Raw genomic sequence first — 20590 nt, 5'->3', positions numbered from 1 at the left:
CCTTGGTAATGAACGTCAACTCCAAGCAGAAGATTTGGATGTTTTTTGCTGCCACTTGAAGCAACTAAAAGAAGATATGGAAACCATATTCTATGATCTGATAAATCTGGAAGTGCCCACTTGGGTGCTAAATCCTTTCACAGCAGACTTTGCACAACCTCATCCCAAACTGCAAGAGCCACTGACAAATCTGAAATATGACTGTGAAGCCCAATCACATTTTCAGAGTTACGGCTACGAAGCTTTTTGGGTGAAAATGAGGAACACTTACCTAATATTGTGGGAGGAAGCTAAGTTGCTTCTTTTAGTCTTTCCTTCTACTTACTTAGTGGAGAGGGGCTTCAGTGCTGTCCAATAGATCCTTTCTAAGTCAAGGAACATGTTGAAGGTCATTGAGCACAGCGATTTAAGAATGAGATTAACAAAAATGGTTCCAGAAATCAAGAAATTGGCATCAGTTAACCAAGCACAAGGCAGCCATTGATGTTCTTTTTTTGCTTTTTGTGTACATACATTTTCTTCGTTCAGCTCTTATCGTTGTATTTGCTTGCATTGGATTTCACGTTCCAGTTTGAGTTTTCAGCTTCGTTTTCGAATTCTTGTTCTACTCTGTAAAACATTTTGTGTGTCTCTTTGTATTGTACTTTTTTAGCGTGCACTCCAGTTTGATATTATATTTTGGTTTCTTGGTTTTATGGTTTCAATTTTTTTGTGTGCTCTTCGTGTAAAGTTTTTGTGTAGATATATATATTTTTCTTCAGTTTAGGCATTAAATTTGTCGTTCTGATTTTTGTTGCTTTCTTTCTGTAAAAATTTTTAACCCTTTTTACAGTGTGCATGAATATGTATTTTCCTCTAATCTTAATTTAGTTTCAGAGTTTTCATCTTGAAATTCTTAGTTCCTGCATTGCGGTTTGTTCTTATGCCCTTTTTATATTTCTTTTTGCGTCTTAAAATTCACTTTTAATTAAATCATTAAATGTTACTGTTTGGGGGGGCATTTCATTTTCTTGAAATTGAATTTTGTTTTCAGTGGTCATTGCATTTAAGTGTCTTGAATAAATAAGATAATAATGAAATACATGTATCACGAAGTTTGGGAGTAAAGTGATGGGTGGCATCAGAATTTTTCACACAGTTGAGATATGGGAAAAAGACTGGAAATAAATTATTTGCATCGATATGTCCTGACGACAATTTTAAAGAAAAACAAAAAATGTGTCTGCATAAATTGAAGAATTATTTCCCTGTGTTGTGATTGAGAGGTTATGTTGGGGGAGGGGGGACAATGATAACTTCCTCAATGGGTCAAGGGGGCGATTCTTTCAAAAAGGTTAAGAACCACTGATTTAGAATACCAATGACAAAGTTCACGGCTAGTTGGAATTGTCATTGGACAGAGCAATTTGGCTGAGCTTTGCAGCCATAGAAATAGAATAAATAAAAATAAAAATAAACATTAGGGAAGGAGTAGTGATAAACAGTTGCCTGGAGGGAAACGGTTGAATCTGGAAATCTTATCTTAAATTTTTGCCGTTAAAGTGCCTCCATCTGGATACAGTAAAGTTAATTCCAAAATAAAGATCTTTAACTTATTCCAGGCACAGTAGTACTGAGAGATAACTGTTAAAGATCAATAATATATTATTGCATATCAGCCACAGCCAGCTGGGGACTGGGCTGCTTTCTCAGGAATAAAATGAACAAAAGAAATTCTCTTGCTGTATGATTCTGAATAGAGTGAGAAAGATGGGGACCAGATCAGACTATGTATGTTGTAGAAGATTGAAGGTTAAAGGAAGTAAGATTTGATAATTCTTTAAAAAAGTCATTCTGTGAAAGGCAGCAGACTGAGAAATGAACTGGGGCTGTTCTGTGGATGTTTGTGCAAATGAATTTTACAAAGAATTTAGGTAAATATGGATCAGCCATGAAAGTTCAATGTTATAATAAAGAAGAAAGCCTCACTTGTCTCTTGCCCTTTGGAAATATATACTTTTGAATATAAAGATATTTATATTCATGAATAGTAACTTCTGGTAACCAAGCTGATTTAAACCATTTTATATAGAGCACAACTTATGGGGAAGACTTTTTCCCCAATATGAAGAATGATATTTTTTTTTAAAAAGAAAATAATTTGATTGAAGAAATTATTTGTATTTAGCACTTGGGGCTATTAATTTGGGCCTCATTTAACTATTTGGACATTATTAATTACTCTCTTACATTCCTCCTTTTGTACCAGCAGAGCTAATGGCTGACAATATTCTCCTGTGGCTTGTTTCCAGACTAAAGAATTAAGTGCTTTCTAAATTATGTGAAGATCCTTACACAATTGATGTGAAGAACTTTCACAGCAAAGATGAGTTTGGAAAAGGTGAAACTAAGAAGAGGAGGACCTGGGATAAAGCTATTGAATGCAGATAAAGGCTTTGAAAGAACACACAAGAGTTTGCCATGCTAGTTGAAATAGAGAAATGAAACAAGTCTATGGCTTGATTGCTTAATGGTTTTATGCACTCCTACATATTTCTTAAGTTCCATGGTTGATATTTGTCCTGCCCATATCTCTGTTCTTCAGAAACAAATTTCAAGTAGTATGTTGCAGCATTAAAAATACATTTTATGTAACATTCAGTTCAATATTAATATAAAAAGGGGTTATTCTAACATTATTACTAAATTATTGTTACATAATAGAATACTTTTATCATGTAAAATTTATCATTTACTATTGCAAGTTAACATAATTAGTTGCCAGAAAAACTATTGAAAATCATTTTTAAAATTCAAGGATTAAAAAATAAAAAAAAAGTGTTAATGATCAATTCAGTATAATTGTGCAAACTAAGATACTGATTTACAGAGTTAGCTATCAGAAACTGCTACTAGGTATTGATCTTTCTGTCTGTAATTTATCAATAAAAACTTGCCTCTTGAAATGAACAGTCTGGGAAGGAACTTAGGAGCTAAAACTGGAACAGAAAATTATGAAACGTTTGTTAATATGAAATAAGACATTGAAATGGATTTATGTTTTAAACTGGCCATATCTTCTTAGCCAGATACACTACTGTATAATTCTTAAAATCTTAAAACCATTTACCAGATTTTAAAGATCATTTAATTGTGAAAAGATTATGTGCAACTGAAATGTTAACATTTTAAAATTATTTTAGTTAATTTAGCAATTATATCTAAAGAGTAACAAGTTGGGATCCTTGCAAAACTTTAGAAAATCCCTACAGTGTTTCCCAGATGCAAAGCAGAAAAAAGGGAACTTATGAGATAACAATAGCAACTAGGGGACTTTGCAGTAGGTTTCCAACAGAAATCCCAGACAAGGGACATAACAAGATTTCATACTTATTACATTAATAACCGCTGGAACATGAGGCAGGGAGTAGTAGCTGCCAAAGTTGTGGTAGGATGGAAATGGGGCCTTGGAAAACAGTAGTTAGGCATGAGGTGGTGAATCCCAGGACCACAGAGGAAATGCTGGTAAGAAAAGGAGTTAAACCTATTTGGGAGAAAAATAGAGGCTGAGTAATGATACCAGCTGTGTGTTTTGTGGAATTTAGTTATCTGAAGATTTTTTGGATGCAGCCATTCACAACTGGTTGTTGGTATTAAAACTAAGAGAAATGGCTAAGAAGAAAAAGACATCTAACCCATCATATTCTACTTATGTAGTTCTCTGTGGAGATTCTCAGTCATCCAGGCGATAGTTGTCTCAAAAGTGCTTTTTTTCAAAAGGCAACTGGACTGTTGTTTTTTTCCTTGAGGAAGAAGAACAAAATGTTTTGTTTCTCATCCAAGAAACTTCATCAGTTGTGAAGGCAGGGGAGAGGGCATAGAAGGATAGATACTAACAGTTGCGACTGCATGGATAGAACCTAACCTTCCATTCCCTGCACCCCGCCATCACAACTTATGAAGTTTCTTGGATGAGAAATGAAACATTTTGTTCTTCTTCCTCAAGGAAAAAAAAACAGTCCAGTTGTCTTTTGAAAAAAGCACTTTTGAGATATACTTACATTGTATACATTACATTAGGAAATAAAAAATAATTCCCTAAATAAAGTCTGGTCATTTCACATACAGCTATTAATCTTGTGCTAGTTCTATTCTATTCCATTTGTTATATTCCCACATGAGTGTTCTAATATCCTTGAGGTTTTGGTAGATGAAGATTGGTGAGAAAGAAATGAACAGCATAAAAAGTAGTGCTCCAGCTTGGATCCTGGCCTCACATTCATCTTTCCTATTTCCTTGTCCTGTTTATTTTTTAAGTGAGTGAGAAAGAAACAAATCAATGATTGTGGTAAAGGGGGAAAATAATTAACTGTTCAATTGCTTATAGATATAGAAGAAAAATCCTGGGAGATGGGATAGAGTGGGTATTTCCACCAATAGGAAGGTGCAACTTCATACTGCAACATCAAAGAAAATGCTACAAAATTGTTTTCTGGGGAATGATGTTTCTCACATCATTTTGGATACTATAATGGTATGTAAGAATGATCTTGGGAGACCGGGAGAAAACATACTGCTCAGGGAATGGGCAAATAAAAGGGAGATTAGCCCATAGCTGCAGTGTGAGGAGAGCAAGAGATTCAGAAGAGAACCTCATTAAGTTACTGGCTATAATGATGACAGAAGGAGAATTGTACTTTCAGACTTCTGTTAGTATAGCTTTACAATAAAGTAGAATTAGCTAATATGGCCATGATTTTCGTCTTCTCTACCTGATAAGGCTGACATCAATCTTGCAAGTCTGAAAGTATAATTCTGCTGCCTTAGCCCTTTGCAGTCTGAGAAGTTAGGGAGAGTCCTTTTTGAGTCTCTCACTCTGTCCATTATGCAGTTCTGGGCTATGCTACCTCTTATCTGACTGTTCCCTAGGCAAAATCTCTTTGCCTGATCTTACAAGATCATTGCCACATACTATTATGGGTACACATATGGAAGCAACCTATATTTAAGTTAAAAGGATAATGAAGGGTTAAAAATCATGGTTGCGGAATTGTGTATTTAAATCAAATATAAGAAATAAAATTTTAATACTTATTGTCTAACTATAATTGCCCTCCTATAATTAACATGTAATTACAGCTCTGTAAAATCTATCTAGCCAATAGTGGCTCGGAAAGAAACAAAACATTTAAAACACGTTTTGCATGAAAATATTTTAAAGTGTTAATGTTGAGATTGGTCTATCTATTATTATAATATGTAGCAACCTTCTTTTTGTGCTAAATAAAGCTTAATGCAATACGTATATAACAACTGTAATGAGTAGTAACCAGATTCAATAGAACAAATTACACTAATCAATATTTTAAATAGCAACTGTACCAAATTCTCTAGGCTGCAAAATCTTTCTAAAATATAGGAGATAGATTATAACTTTCTTTTTGATACCTGCAAGATTATCAATCTCCTTCTCTTGTAACAGACTGACAGCATCATCATCCCCTTCTAGCATGAGTTCAGTTTCAGCATTTTGGTTGACAACAGCTTGACTTCGAAAGGTTTTCTTTGATTTTACCACATCTTCTTCAGTTCCTATAAAATAAACATTGCTTTCATTCAACATTTCAGTTTAATCTGAACATCCATTAAACATTTTCTAATACAAAATTAATGGAATAAATTTGTACTTCAAAATATATTTTCAAATCTTTACAAAAAACAGATGTCATATTTTGGACAAAGACAGTTAGGATTATTAGGTTAATATTATGTAGACTTCAGAATAAAAGCTATAACCTTAAAAATGAAAGTATCAAACGAAATGTCTGTTAATAACAACCTGATAAGGCATACATATTAGAAATGCACTAGTCATTTGGTTGAATTTGGTCAATGAGCAGTTTAACAATTTATATCAATCTTCTTGAAATTAATTTTGTTTTACAATATGAAATATACAGTTTTTAAAGGATTGCTTGAGTCCTTTAGTATGATTGAAACTGCAAGTTTTTGTCATTCTTCATCATTCATTTATCTAAATGAAAATGTGGGACACCGAAAGCTGCCCTTCAATCAATGTATCCTTTATAAATTAGAATTCCATTTATCAAAATTACAGAAAGAATTATAATGTCACAGGGGGCTGGCTCATTACAAGGCTTATAAACACTGTTCTTACAAAGAAATGGTTTAACACCTAACAAATCAAACATTGATCGGGCACAGAATTTATTTGAGATCATCTATCTTCAGAAAACATGCTATACTGAATGGACTTTTGGGCCTCACTATACATTCATCAAAAAATTAACAAGCAGCTTCTGTAAACCACTGTATTACCTTGTATCCTGAAATACGCAATATGTTCTGAGCAGATTTGTTATAGATATTCTAGTTATATAATTTTAAAGAGAATGTATATAAAGATTCTCAAAAGACAGATCAATATTTTTCTTTTTCAAAACAAAGGGCACGGAATCAGTTAAAATGCATTTGCTTTGAATTATGCATAGCTAATAATACTAACCCTGAACATGATATAATAAAGGCCAACATTATTGTGACTATTTAGCATTTTTATAATAAAGCATTCAGATTAAAAATTGATATTACTTTTGGTGAAGATAATCTCTGTGTGATGAGGCAACCAATAAATAAATATGTATATACCTGTGCATATGTATATATGTATATTATCATTAACATTTTATGATGGGATACTGCTAATAATAAGGTTCTTTAATTATGATCAATTCTACTAACATTTGTAAGGTTTTGGACCTTTATTTTTATTTCATTAAACATTGGCCAGGATCCTAACTGCATTTTTGAATAATGGTTGGGTTTGTCTTCTGTTATTTTTCATTTTATTTATTCTTAGTCTTTAAATATATCAAGAACTTTGACTATTCAATATTGAAATTGGATAACCTCTTGCAAATTCCTGTTACACTTAGCAACAGAAATAGCACACTTTCAAATAAAACCACTCTTTTAATAATGTTTAAATGTATATTTAAATGTTGTAAAATATATCAATAAGTCATGTTACTTAAATGATATAAGGTAGTCAGGATTAAGTAAGACATTAACAAGCCTTGAGATTTATAAAATACTTTCATTATTTTGCAACTTTATTCTAATACATGGCATAAATACCTCTACATTCCTGTTTCATATATAGCATTTAGAGTGTAGTTATTGTGTCCCACATTCATTATTTAATCACAAATATTTTTAAACATATATTTTGTAATATAGGCCTGCCTTCTGAATTTTAATATTAATGGTAGTATTTTGGTTATTTTTTATTTCAGGCCATAGCCAAGTAACCAATCAAAGAGTTAGATATTTATCTGTTTCTCTGTTTTCAGGATTTAGATTGTCATAAAGGAATAAAAGATCACTTATATTTTCATTTTAAATTTGGTACACTTAAATGATTGCAAGTGCAGATTCATTTTAATTTACTCTGTCTTAAAATCAGATCTGTATTCTTTTTTAGGAACCCAAGAGATGACATTCAAATTTCCTGTAAATGCATGAATCTAATCCCCAAATTACTTTTTGTGTATGGGTAGCAACAAATTTTTTTCCTGGTCTTCTGGAAAACTGCATGCAACTTTAGAGATACTGTATTTCTATTCTTTTTCCCTTACCTTCTTTAAACTTTTTAAATTTCTAAAATAACAATATATGATATTCTAACATTTTTGTACAAGATATAATGCGATAAAACACTACAGTAAATAACCATTGCCATGAATAATTAAGGTTTAGGCCATAGTGACCTAGCCAAATTTTATCAGTCAATCTTTATTATGTTATTTGCTGAAGACTACAACTGTACTAATTCAGCATAAATGTAAATACTCAAAAATGTATATATTCTAATTGATAGGTACAATTAAAGACAGAAAAATAATGGATGGAAAATATACCATAGTATGGATCAAAATTAAATTTATTAGGAAATCACAGTATAGACTAGAGAAATAATAAGATACACAAGGTATGTTTCAAACCGCTGCACATCTTGTACTATATTAACAGAATTAGCCCTAATGGTTTCATGAAAAATATAGTTGGACCGTAGAAGATTTTTTTTTAGATATTTCCATACCTTGGCTTATGACTCAAAGACCCTAAAGGCACTCCCTTGGATCAAAAGGAAGAGTATATTAACTAATTCTATTGATAATATCCATGAGGTATGAACCCATATAATCATTCACTTTCATGGCACATTTGTCAATTATGAAGTTTTAGTTGGTTATAAGCACCATCTACTTACCAACTTTTTTAAAAAATAAATGTATAGTTTTATATAATTAATCAAGAAAAGGGAAATTATGTCCACAGACGATCATTATTATTATTAATAAAATAACAAGAATAAAAATAAAAATTGAATAATTTAGATGCTTTGAAATAAAAGGTATTATTACAGCATAGTATTAAGATTTAGGGGCCACCTATCTTGTCTAGACGCAACTTAAAAGTATGTTGGGTAGAAAGCTCTTACAAAACCAAACAAAACTGGCCATTTGTTCAATTTAATAAGAAACCTTTCCTCTGTGTATGTGTCTCTATTTTCCCCTCCTCTTTCCCTTTCTCTGCATAAATTTCATAAAGCACGAGAAAACAACCATAAAATAGAAACTTTTTAAAAAAGCATTTGACACATCACATTGATTTGGATAACATCCATATTTTCTTCTCAAATGTCACTTAAACTTATAAATTCTCATTTAGATTCTTCAGGTCACAGCTGGTTCTAGGTATGCAAGCTAAACATCAAAGATTACCTGCTGTGTCCATAACTATTAGAAGCCAGTTCAAGGCTACTTGAATAAATGCACAGACAGTATGTGGCTGATTTTAGACATGAGTAGACTGAAGAGCAAAAAAAAAAAACACCCAAAATTTCACATCCAAATCTAAGTCAAACATACAATTCAGTTCAAATAAACTACTCAACATCATAACTCATTAACATTTATTTGACTTTAAAGCCACTAATTTAATTTTAAAGGTAAAGTGGAAATAAAAGTACAGTTAGTTTAGAAGCTGTGATACTAACCAAAAGAGAATTCTGCTTCTTTCAGAATTCATTCCACAGCTTACTTCAGTGAATTATAGATAAGGCAATTTATGCAGTGATTTTTCTTTCATCTTTGAAGAGGGCTGGCAGAATGGAAAGTTAACTCATTTTAGTGTTACCTAAATGTACTGACAGGAAATTCTAATGTTTCCAAACATCTGGAAATCAGCTTCATGGAGTGATTTCTTTTCTTAAAGAATGCTTTTTCTTATATTTTACAGCTTTGTGTGGCTTCTAAAAGTGTGTCAACATAACTAAAGTTTGTCCCATTAACAATAAAAAAATACGCTTAAGTAAAAAAAATATTTTACACAATAAAAATGTAAGGTGAAACTTTCCTCTTGCTTCTTTCTGAAACTATTTAATCAGTGTGCAACTTTTACTAGTATTGTCTTAAGTTCTTAAATAGTCATGAGTAGTCTTTTTTAAAATACCATTATTTCACTACCTGATAAAGTATACATTTTTTTCTAAGCAATATTATTTTTTGGTTTATTTATTATTGTATTGTTCTACTATAAAGTAAGTGTAAAATAAAGATATTCAAAATATAATCATATGCAGATACTATCAGGCTGAAACTGAGGAATATGGTAAAAAGGCATTTGAATTATTTCACAAATGGGTGTATCATAAACTAAAAAATTTATGGCCTGATTCCCACCAAGCACATCATTATTCTGGTTATTAGCAAAAAAAGAAAAGGATACCTTGCTAACTGAGTCAGATGATCTAAGAATACATCAGAAGAAGGTACTAACCTTATAGAACTACTGTACATCAGGATGTAAGATCCTAGTTTGATGCACTTCACTAGTAAGTTCTTTACAAATTATCAAGAATATCTTAAGTTTTCCTTAGCTCTGTTCTACCCCAAAATTCTAGGGGTCGTAATTGCATGGTTCTTGAGCAGCAATCTGAAATATATTCTAAACCTTTCTGCCAGTTTATCAGTATTATATTACTGTGATCAGTAATAATTAGTAATAATTAAAACATCAAGGTGATAAAGGCAATAGCATTAAAACCATTGCTTTTCAGAAGTATTTATCATAAGAACTTAAAATAGTTTATGAAGGTGATGGTTAAATTCTTCTTAATGATTTTGTTATGCATTTATTAATATACCTACTTTATTCTTTACTCAAAACCATCCTGAAGTCATAATTGTCCATGACAGATTGAATTCCTACCGTTTATAATGCCTTTTGGTTTTAACTCTATATACAATTCTTCTTCTAAGGAAGAATGTAAGATGTTGCTATTTTTTATCTGTGTATTAGAAAATCAGTAAATAGAGCATTAAAACTCAGTTTGGTAAAGTGGCAGAAAATAAAAACAACTTTTTTGTAAAATTTTTCATGCAACAGTTTTGTTCAGATGTGGATATTAAAGTATATTATTTATCCCTTTTTGAGTGCTTTTCCTTCTGCATTCGCTGTAGAAGTTGATACAATATAATACAATAGTCAGTTAAAGAAAACAGTGATAAACTAAGTAGGAAACTACTTTGATTTATTTCCTATTCTAGATCTGCAATTCAGTATTTTGTTCCCAGTATAACCTGATGTCAAAAGGACATGCAAAAGAAGGACAGCTTCTCATTTATCTTTCCTGTAAGATATATTAAGTGGCATGATTCTCCTGTAGTCATCACAACTAATAAACTATCTTTGATAGTCTTGTACTTCATGACTTTATGGTATTTTTTTTTTAAAAAACTACCAAATTTCAGGATTTGAGATTGTGATATTAGTTAACTCTGCACTATTACTATCACTAATTTAGTACTGATTATCACTTATTTATGAATATAATTGCAAGCCTTGTTCTTTAACAAAATTTTATATCCATCCCTCACTTTTTATATGTTTATTTTTGAAACAAAACAATCCTTTTTTAAATTAAAAGTTCATTTTAAAAAAAGCTAAAAAGAAATAGAAAAAAGAACAAAAACTTATATTTCATACTTATCAATAGTCATTGGTTTACCAATGAATCCATAATATAGTGAATACACTAGCATTGATAATGTTACTAGTTTGGGTAATGAAACGTCTGCCCGAAAACAAGCAAGCTCAAAGAGCAGCAAGGAGCCCTCATAAGAGAATACAAGTTATTATTGTAAGATATCAAGAATCTCTGCCATAGTAACACATATTGCTACATCCTTTGATTAATAGAAAATTGCTTTTCTAAAAGAGATAGATCACACATTACTGATACCATTCCTTGACATTTTCAATAATAGCACTTTTCCAATTTCTTAATGTAATTTTTTCTGACACTCCCCCCTCCCAATTCTTGATATAACCACACTTTCCAATAAATACTCACATTTTAAAATCTTGGTATATAATTGATCATTATATAAACATATAGATCAGTGAGTGCTCAAATTTCTTATGTCTCCAGGAGAAAAAAAAATCAAATCAAATACATTATTTAGGAATCCAATATACCCTAAACACAATGTTTGATAGCTGTCAAATCTATAGATTCTATTTCAGCATTTTTAAGAACCTGAGGCCATTGCTATGGTTTTCAGTATCTGGAAGTACCTTTTCCAGTATCTGGAAGTACTATGGATACATAAAATACCAAAAATTTAATATAATCAGAAGAAATCACTTAACCATTAGTCTCTAAAATGTTCAGGTTCATTTAACACTTTTTTTTTTTTGCCGAGACATCGTGAAAACTATATTTATAAAATCCTATAACATGCCAAATTACCAAAAGAAGTTGATTTATTTTGAAAAAGATTTTTAAAGAAAATGAATTAGTATTGCTAAGACTCTCCAAGGTGAATATCTGAAATTATATTTACTATAAGAGATCTGTTTGCCATTTAACATATAAGAGAAAACTACAATTTAAAGAGAGAAAAAGAGAGAGAAAGAAAGAAAAGATCCTATTATAGAATCTAAAATTAAAAATTAAAAGTAATTATTGTAGGTGACATTCCAGAATTTAAGAAGAAATATTGGATTCAAATTATTTTAAAAACAATTTAATTTATATGCTATGTAAAAAAAAAAAATCTAAAATGTTGGATGTTATCTTATTCTTCAGTGTTCAGTTACATAAGGAAATTTAGTAGTACCATTTAGTAATGGTTGGACAGATAAAGACATCTGACCTTATATGTTGCAATTATGCTACCAGTGGCATATTTGGATAATTTGACCCATATTATACATATCTTTAATTTCATTGTATCTTAAGCTATGAAAATGCTGTCTTATAACAGAGACCAGAAAATAAAATAGTGACTACTTGTGATTTGGTGCCACTATGTTGTAAAAAAATATATGGGAAAAATAACAAACTGCAAAAAACTATTTTAATAATAATTTCCCTGCAATGTATTTTGCAAAGAGCAGTCATAACCATTTCCCTAAATAAAACAAATAGCTACTGCTCAGGAGAAAAGGACATCAAGGACACTTGCAAGAAAGAATTGGATCAATATTAAAGTGATTTTCATTTCATGCTTCCCCAACTCCAGTAAGCTGACAATATACTCTGATTATGTGAACTGTCTATGTTCACTGTATGTGAACATAGAAAAGGTGATTAGAGGAGGAGGTGGAAATGGAATGCACTTTTTATATTGACAGTTTTGCTAATAGAGTGTACTGACTTTCAAAGCCATGCAGTATTTTCACTATTTAATTTCCATTTTCTTCCTTCATCTAAATATGTTTAAAATGTAACTTTAAGAGAAATCTGGTTTATTCTGAAAGACAAAAAGCTTATTAAATATTTATTCCAAAATAACTCAAAATATGCTATTGAATATGTAATAGCCAATTATAATACATTTGCAAATTATGCAATCACAACATAATACAATAAACAAAATTATTTGGAAATAATGATAAAATTTATTTTAAAGAAAATGTTAACTGTAAATATTAACTTAGATTATTTCAAACTTAAGGGAGGAAGGTACTTTTACAGACTCCCACAACATTCCCCCACCCCACCCCCAGTTATCACTTTTCTATTTGGTACTTAGTCACACCAATACAATATAAAATCCAAATCCAAACCCAAAGAAACCTGCAAACAAAAACAAATAATAGGAAGGTTTTTAAGCGAAGCAGGTTTACATACTTTTCTCATTTTCATTGCCTCCTGTAAGAACATCCTTATTAGGTTGAAAAATAGACAAGACTGATGAAACCTAGAAGCCTTTTAAAGACAAAGCATTTTAAAAAAGAGAATCTAGAACAACATCTCCAATGGATAAATGTGGTAAGGACCAGCAGGGGACTGCCTTCCACTTTCATCCTTGGAGCATTTTTTTCCCCATTCCAATCCTAGTTAATGGAAATGATTTATTTCATTAGTTTACAAACAGATGCGAAGATGACCATCCAGAGTCAGAATCTGGATTGGTGTATTGAGTAACAAAGTCTCTAATTGTTTTAGAGGTGTCTCTAAGACCTCAATTCAGCCATTCCATCTAATTCTTCTATCCCAGTGCACAAAACAAAACCTTTAAAAGCATGTATTTGTATCGAAAAGGCAACACTGCAAATTTTCTTTCCAAACATTTGAGTTTTAAAGAAATTTGTGAGCCTGGATTTGCATGCTTTGAGATTTGTATGGGCTTCATGTTAAGCTTGGTCAAGCAATCACTCAGCTGGTTATATATATAAACAGTTCTCTATATGGTTCAGGATGATTTTGTAAACTGCCTGTGGCAATAACAAAACCGCATAATTAACAAAACTACTATAGAAACTGTAATATGAAATACAGTACAATGAAAAGAGAATTGAATGTGGAATGCTACTTTAAAAAACATTCTGTACAAAATATGTACAGTTGTTATACAAACAACTGAAATTTCAAATAGTTGGATGAAAATGAATAAACCTAATACTGTTTAGTTCTCAAGTTCTCAAATTATCTGAAACATTTTCACTACATTTTAATGTTTTACCTCTTTAGGTAATATCTGTTATTCCTCCATTGAGCAATCCATAGAGAGAAATGTTATTTCCAAAAACTACTGTATTCCTTGACCAGTTAGTATCATATTACTATTATATACCATGTGTTCATGATCAATACTGATTTAAGTCTAGATTAGTTAGAGAGTGCTCTTTTATTCATCAAGGTCATGTCTTGATGGCTATGCAAGCTTAGATAAATCAGGCATTAAGTAGATGCATCTCCCAAGAAGCTAGAAATTCTCTCATCTACAGACCTCAGCATATCTTGTTATTTATTGCCAAAGAATTGACTGATTAATTTTGTCATCTTTGCTCTGTGATTTTTTACTCAGCTGAGGCTGCCTGCCCTCGTCTGCAATGCCTGATCAGACCTATTTAAGCTGACGCCTTTGATCACAGACCCAGATGAGCTTGCTGACTTAGTCTCTGACTAAACGTTTCTTGGCTGTGATATTTAATCACAACTCCATCCTCCCCAATGATAACTGTCAGTCTGTTCTATACAGAAGCTTAAAGCAGTATTTATGCTACTATTTTCAAAATAAAATTTAAAAAAACCTTCACTCATCCATATAATTCATTTTTTTTCTTTTGTTGTTTCTAGTAAGAAGATATTTCTGGACAGTGAATTGCCTTATGTAACTTGCAATTTTACATAACAAAAATCAATGGCTTTATCTATAGAACTTCTTATGTGTGATTCTGGTAATAAAAAAGAGATATAAAATGATCAAAATAAAACTGACGAAAAATCCCTAATGAAAGTTAAGCCCCCCCGGGAAAAAAAACACACTGTGCCTCCAGCTCTTTATTAATCACATTCCAGCACCAGAGGTTGAAAATACATCAAACCGCACCAAATCCTTTTTACATGACAACCTCATAAATTATTCAACTCATTAGTATCACCAGGAGGTATAAAAATAACATCAGTGTTAAGGATGTTTTCTTATACAGTTGGGTCAAGTAAAAGTTTTAATATTAAAATCCGTAAGTACAAGCCTCCAAACTACACCTCCTCCCTCCAATCAAGGTAAAAATTCTCTGGACTTAATCTCAGTGAAAGCTGTTTTAAATTCTTCTGGAAGACTGTTCTTAATTTTGATACTGAAAGCTTTAGAAAAAAAAGTACTTTAAAATTGCAAAAGATAACATCTTTCCACTGTGGTTTGTAATATAAACAGTAATGACACTATCTACATACATGGTATCATGGGAAGTAAATGTATGAGGAGAAATATCTATGGCTAACCTGTATGAAATTTTCATGATTAAGCTAGATCATGGTCTTTTTTTAAAAAAAAATCCTTTTAAGCACAATAACAAACAGTTCTCTCATTTAGGGTTTTTGGCACTTTGTGAATGTACTGTACTTTACTGTGTATCTATATAAATGTGGCTTATTGCTCTTGCCCTCTGTTAGTTTCAGACTACAAGTAAGCAAGACTGATTGTGGTAACCTAGACATGGCATGTGACAGCAATTTGTATTAAGAGAGCCCTTTTTAATTGTCATGGCATGATGGGTCAGACTTGGCTATTCATACAAAGGAGCATACACTTATGTACGTATATACACACACCAGATAAGACACAGTCTAGTTCACTGGAGAATGGAAGTTAAAATCTCTCCCATGTAGCAATCCTTAATAAAGACATTGCTATAAGGGCCAAAGGAAAAGGGGCTAAGAACAGCAGAATGTACCTATCTTGTCTATACCAATGCTGTACTTTAAACTAATCCAGAATTACTTTTTTTAAAAAAATGTCCTATTTTTTTTCCTATGGCATCCATTCCCTCTTGTTCTTCAACATAAATTAGAGAAATAGCAATGATATGAACTAAAATAAAATAGCGGTTGTCTTAGGATGACCTGTAACCAGGGGTGGGATTCTACCAGTTTGCACCTATTTGCTAGAACTGGTTGTTAACATTCTAAGCAGTTCAGAGAACCGGTTGTTAGAAGAAATTACTGGCCTAATCCTGTAAGGAAGGCAGGAAGGAAACATTCTGCTGTTGCTTACAGAAACCGCCTCTCCGTTAATCCTTATTACATTCTTGGCAGGACTAGACTTCCTGTCTTAGGAACTTCTCTAGAGTTTTTCCCCCCTCCTTTGCTGGTATACTTTGCTTGTGTGGAGTGACCATTCAAAGTTACAATGGCACCTTGAAAAAGTGACTTATCACCATTTTTCACACTTATGACTGTTGCGGCATCTCCACAGTCATGAGAGACCAGGCGAGGAGATGCGTGCCTCGATGTGAGTGATATTGAGTTGGCCACGCCCAGCCAATAACATGACCACCAAGCCATGCCCACCCAGTCACATGCCCACCAAGCCATGCCCACCACCTAAGCCACGCCCACAGAACTGGTTGTTAAAAATTTTGAATCTCACCCCTGCCTGTAACACAATTTTACTTTCAGACTTCTTGGTTGAAGACATACCAAGATTAGTGAAAAATACAGCTTTGCAAGTCAAATGCTATAAGGTTCATATTCTAATATCATCAACAATTCCTGAATGAAAGTATGGAAAATTGCTGCCAGTCAATGATGTATCATTGAAGTACACAGAACAATCTGACCTAATACATGGCATAATAGAGAAGCAGTGTCATAAAATCTAAGAATATGCTATATAAAACCTTTAAAATATTTTTATTAATCTAAACAAGTCTGAAGCAGCACTTAACACTGTTTCAATTATATTTTCAAAAAAGAGTTAGCTGAAACAAAGGGATCTGAAAATAACATGAACCATACTACAGAGGTCGGAGAAAGGCTTTGAATGTAGCAACTTCCAAGAATTATAATTATGCAATCCTATATGCTACTTAAACATGAGTTCTATGAAATTCAGTCTGACACACCTCAGTAGGAACCATTTTCATTAAAAGCAAAATGAAAATTGATGAGAATTATATTGTGGCACATAAACAAGGATTTCTATTATTAGGCATATAGTTACCAAACAGTTTCTTTGTTCTTTTTCATATTTTTGTTCTATTACGGGACTTTTTCTCTTTTCTGCAGTTTCTAACTTTTAATCATTTTTATAAAGTTAAATCATATTAATCAGAGATCAGAGTATATAAAATTACTAAATTACTAAACTTACATAATTCAACCAAACCACAGAGATTAGTACTGTGGAATAAATTTCTGGAATAGTTTACATTTTCAATAAATTAAATGAGATTATAAATTCTTTCATTTAAATTTGACATTACATCTATGATAGGTGATTTGCTATTTGCAAATTTAATAGCTCACTCTGACAATGAAAGTTTTTATATATACATATAATTCTCCATACACACTGCCAGCTTTAAGCAGTGCAATAAGTCTCTCTCTCTAACTGTACAATAAGAAATACATTTAAGAGCAGAGTATTTTTCAGATAGGTTATCTTATTCTCAGTTTTTACCTTCCAAGAATGGGCTTGCCTCTGTATTCTCTAAAATGAAAGAGACTTATAACATTGAGAAATGTGAAAGTTCTTTTATATTAACCTTGTCAGAAAAAAAAAAGCCTACCTCTTTCTTTGGATTCAATGAACCATATTTTTTCTAAAACTAACAGGATTATTACTGTATTTACAGTTTTTCATTTATGGGTATACCTTATTCCAATGTCCCCAATCCTGTTTGTATTTAAATATAATATAAAGTGGACATGCTTGAAAACTACTGTTAACTTTATTGAAATGTATTTAGCTATACAAGGTAAATGCTAAATGTAAAAAAATAGAAAATACTATAATAAACATGGACAGATTTCATTCAAACACAGTCTAATAACAATTCTAACTGCATTTAGGACAGTAGGAATGTTACAGTGATACTGACCATATTCTCCAGCAGCTTTGAGCAACGCATCAGAATGGGTGGAACCAAAAGCATTGCGAACAAACCGCCTCCGCCGGCGAAGATCATCTTCCCAGTAATCTAAGCGCCAAAAATCATGCAGTTGGCTAAGAAATAAAAAAAAAATCAAAGAAAGTAATCAGCATCTACATGTAAATTCTGTACCATTGATTAGGAAAAAATAAAAGTATTATAAAGTATGTAAAGTATGTCTTTGTTTCAGTGATTACAAACTAACTACAACAAATATATGAATTCTTAAAATAAGAATATTCAATAACTTCTTTACTTTCATTTAAATATTCACAGATTCTGCCTCCCTGTCTCAGAATATTTTGCCTACTAAAAAAAAAACCATTAATCAGAGGAAGCCCATTAACAAATGCAGTATCAAATTACAAGTATTAATGATACAACTTGCTTGTTTTTTAGTGTTTTTAAAAAGAATTGTAAATCATAGAGTAGACTTAAGAGCAAATATTTTTCACTTTAATCACTACAATCCTTTAGAAGAGTAAACTTAAAAGTATAAAACACTGGCCACTTGAAATCTGTGGAGTTATGATTAAAATAATGCACTGAAATATTCATTGAACTAATTCCCCATTGCCCCAAGCAACCTGAGAAAATTGCAATTTTATTCATTATTAATAACACAGAATTAGAGTGCAAAAATCCACCATGTGGTAATTGTATAGGTAAATTATTATTCCAACACCAACAGAGTCCTTAGATGATTTTATAGCTTCCAGCTAAAACAAGCCATTAACAACCATAGCCATGTTCATGTTACATTGCTGTTTTATATTCAGAATCTATATTAAATTTCCACATAATGACTCAGAATCTATTGTTAATCTGTATTCTATTGAAAATGCAAATATGTGCATTCATTTGACAGAAAATTAATTTTTTTTTAGTATACGTGAGACTTTCAAGAATCTGAAAATTAACAATTCAGCATCAAACCAAAATGGAAACAATTATCATTTTGGATAATAGCATGATGCTGATGGATGATCAAGTCATGACTGTACTCTTATTGGGTGGCCATATAAAATCTTTAAATAAATAAATACTATTCTTTCAATATGATGTGGGCATTTTTCTCAGTAACTACATTAAGGAAAATTAATTTACTGAGATAAATAAAACAAGTTTATTTACATAATTGTAGGGAGTAATTTGTAATTAGGGAATGGGAGGTGCTTATCCCTCTCTTATACAAATGACCTTTTACCCAATGGCTAATAATTTTATAATTAGGCTGCAGAAAATATTTGACCACATCCTGTGACTTTTGTATGAAGAAACTGGGGCCACAAGGTTAAATATGCTTCCAACTGATGGTTCCCTTATATTATACCCCCTCCCAATGATTATGAAGTGAGAAAGAGTGGAGCATCTGCTTCAATATGAATCCAACTATCATTTAAGATGACCTACTGCAACTCTCTTGGATATCCCACTGCTTTAGGAATATGCTTAATAATTCCATGCAATAGAATTTTCTAATTACTGGCAGTCTCTATGTGGAACTTACAAGATGTTCTTAGTCATTATTATTATTATTTGCAAGAATTGTCTTGAAAACAAATATGGAGCACTTCATAGCCTGCACTTCATAGCCTATGAGTGCACTTCATAGCCTGCAATGCAATTGTTGAAATGGTATGAGATTAAGTATCACAGTAATCTTTTTATTTATTTATTTTTTAATTATGTTCAGAGTAACTAACAAACTATATATACATACTTGCAGATGTGCACTTTATTATGTTTACTTGAAATAGAGATTACTCTGCTTCTTGAAAGTCCAAATATTGCTTCCAGAGAGTGTAACAGGAAAGCTGTTGCTTGCATGATTCTGATCTTTGTATATGTAGACATATCCCAGCATCTGATTAACTTTTCTAAGGACTTCATTGATACTATACTAAGTACTAGTCTATGGCATGTTTTTAACAGAATAACAGAGTTGGGAGGGATCTTGGTGGTCTTCTAGCCCAGTGAAAGCCAACTGGTGGGCTGCAGCCCACTGGTGGTCCGTGAGAAAATTTTGGTGGTCCGCAGCATGCTGAAGACCAGATGGCTGGCGGGGAGATGGGGCAATACTGCAGTCTCCCTAGCAAACCCATGTTGTGGCTGCTGCCTCCTGCCTTAGCCCATCAAGGAGGCCGAGCAGCAGCGGGAAGAGCACGGACCTCCTGAGCCGCAGGAAGCAGCTGCCAGCAATGCCCCCAGGTGAAGATGTTGCAAGGGGGAGGCTCGACCCCCTCTTCCTCCTGTAAAATAAAATAAACTTCCTTTCATTTGCCAACTGGGAATCTTCAGAAAACCCACTTGAGAGATGTCTTGAAAGACTTTTCTTGTTTGATTTCATGTTCAGCATCTTTACAATGTTCTAATATTGATTCTTGTGTGGTTGTTTTTTTTACCGGCTCTCTGATTTTGTTTGTTTGTTTGTTTCTTCCTGAGGAATGAAGCCGTTTCCTTCACATATTCATCTGTAACACCCATACAGGGCAGATATCAGTACAGAAAGAAAGGCACCTATCCAAAGCCTCATTGCAATTGTTTTGCATAATATTTGGTTCTTTTAATGAACATTTCCAGGAATATATTTTTATGGAGCAATTTGACCAGATTCAAGGGCAAGTTAAAATTT

The 20590-nt window shown here is 32.2% G+C and overlaps 1 protein-coding gene across 8 annotated transcripts in view; it reads right to left on the bottom strand.

Moving 5' to 3' along the window:
- NBEA (neurobeachin) overlaps nt 1-20590 on the bottom strand; it is a 355903-nt gene that overhangs the window by 143821 nt on the left and 191492 nt on the right. For all 8 annotated transcript variants that reach the window (XM_087966360.1, XM_087966362.1, XM_087966361.1 and 5 more), the window contains 2 exons: nt 17905-18029; nt 5428-5571 (listed from right to left, as the gene is read on the bottom strand). In XM_087966360.1, coding sequence (XP_087822486.1) covers nt 5428-5571; nt 17905-18029 — 269 coding nt within the window. The remainder of the gene's footprint in view (nt 1-5427; nt 5572-17904; nt 18030-20590) is intronic.

The sequence above is a fragment of the Notechis scutatus genome, chromosome 5 (assembly GCF_049901735.1).
Source record: "Notechis scutatus isolate UNSWTSFEM ecotype Mainland chromosome 5, rNotScu1.2, whole genome shotgun sequence".
In the NCBI taxonomy this organism is placed as follows: Eukaryota; Metazoa; Chordata; class Lepidosauria; order Squamata; family Elapidae; genus Notechis; species Notechis scutatus.
The sequence above is the reverse complement of the archived record's forward strand: the minus strand, read 5'-3'. Positions and strand labels throughout refer to the sequence as shown.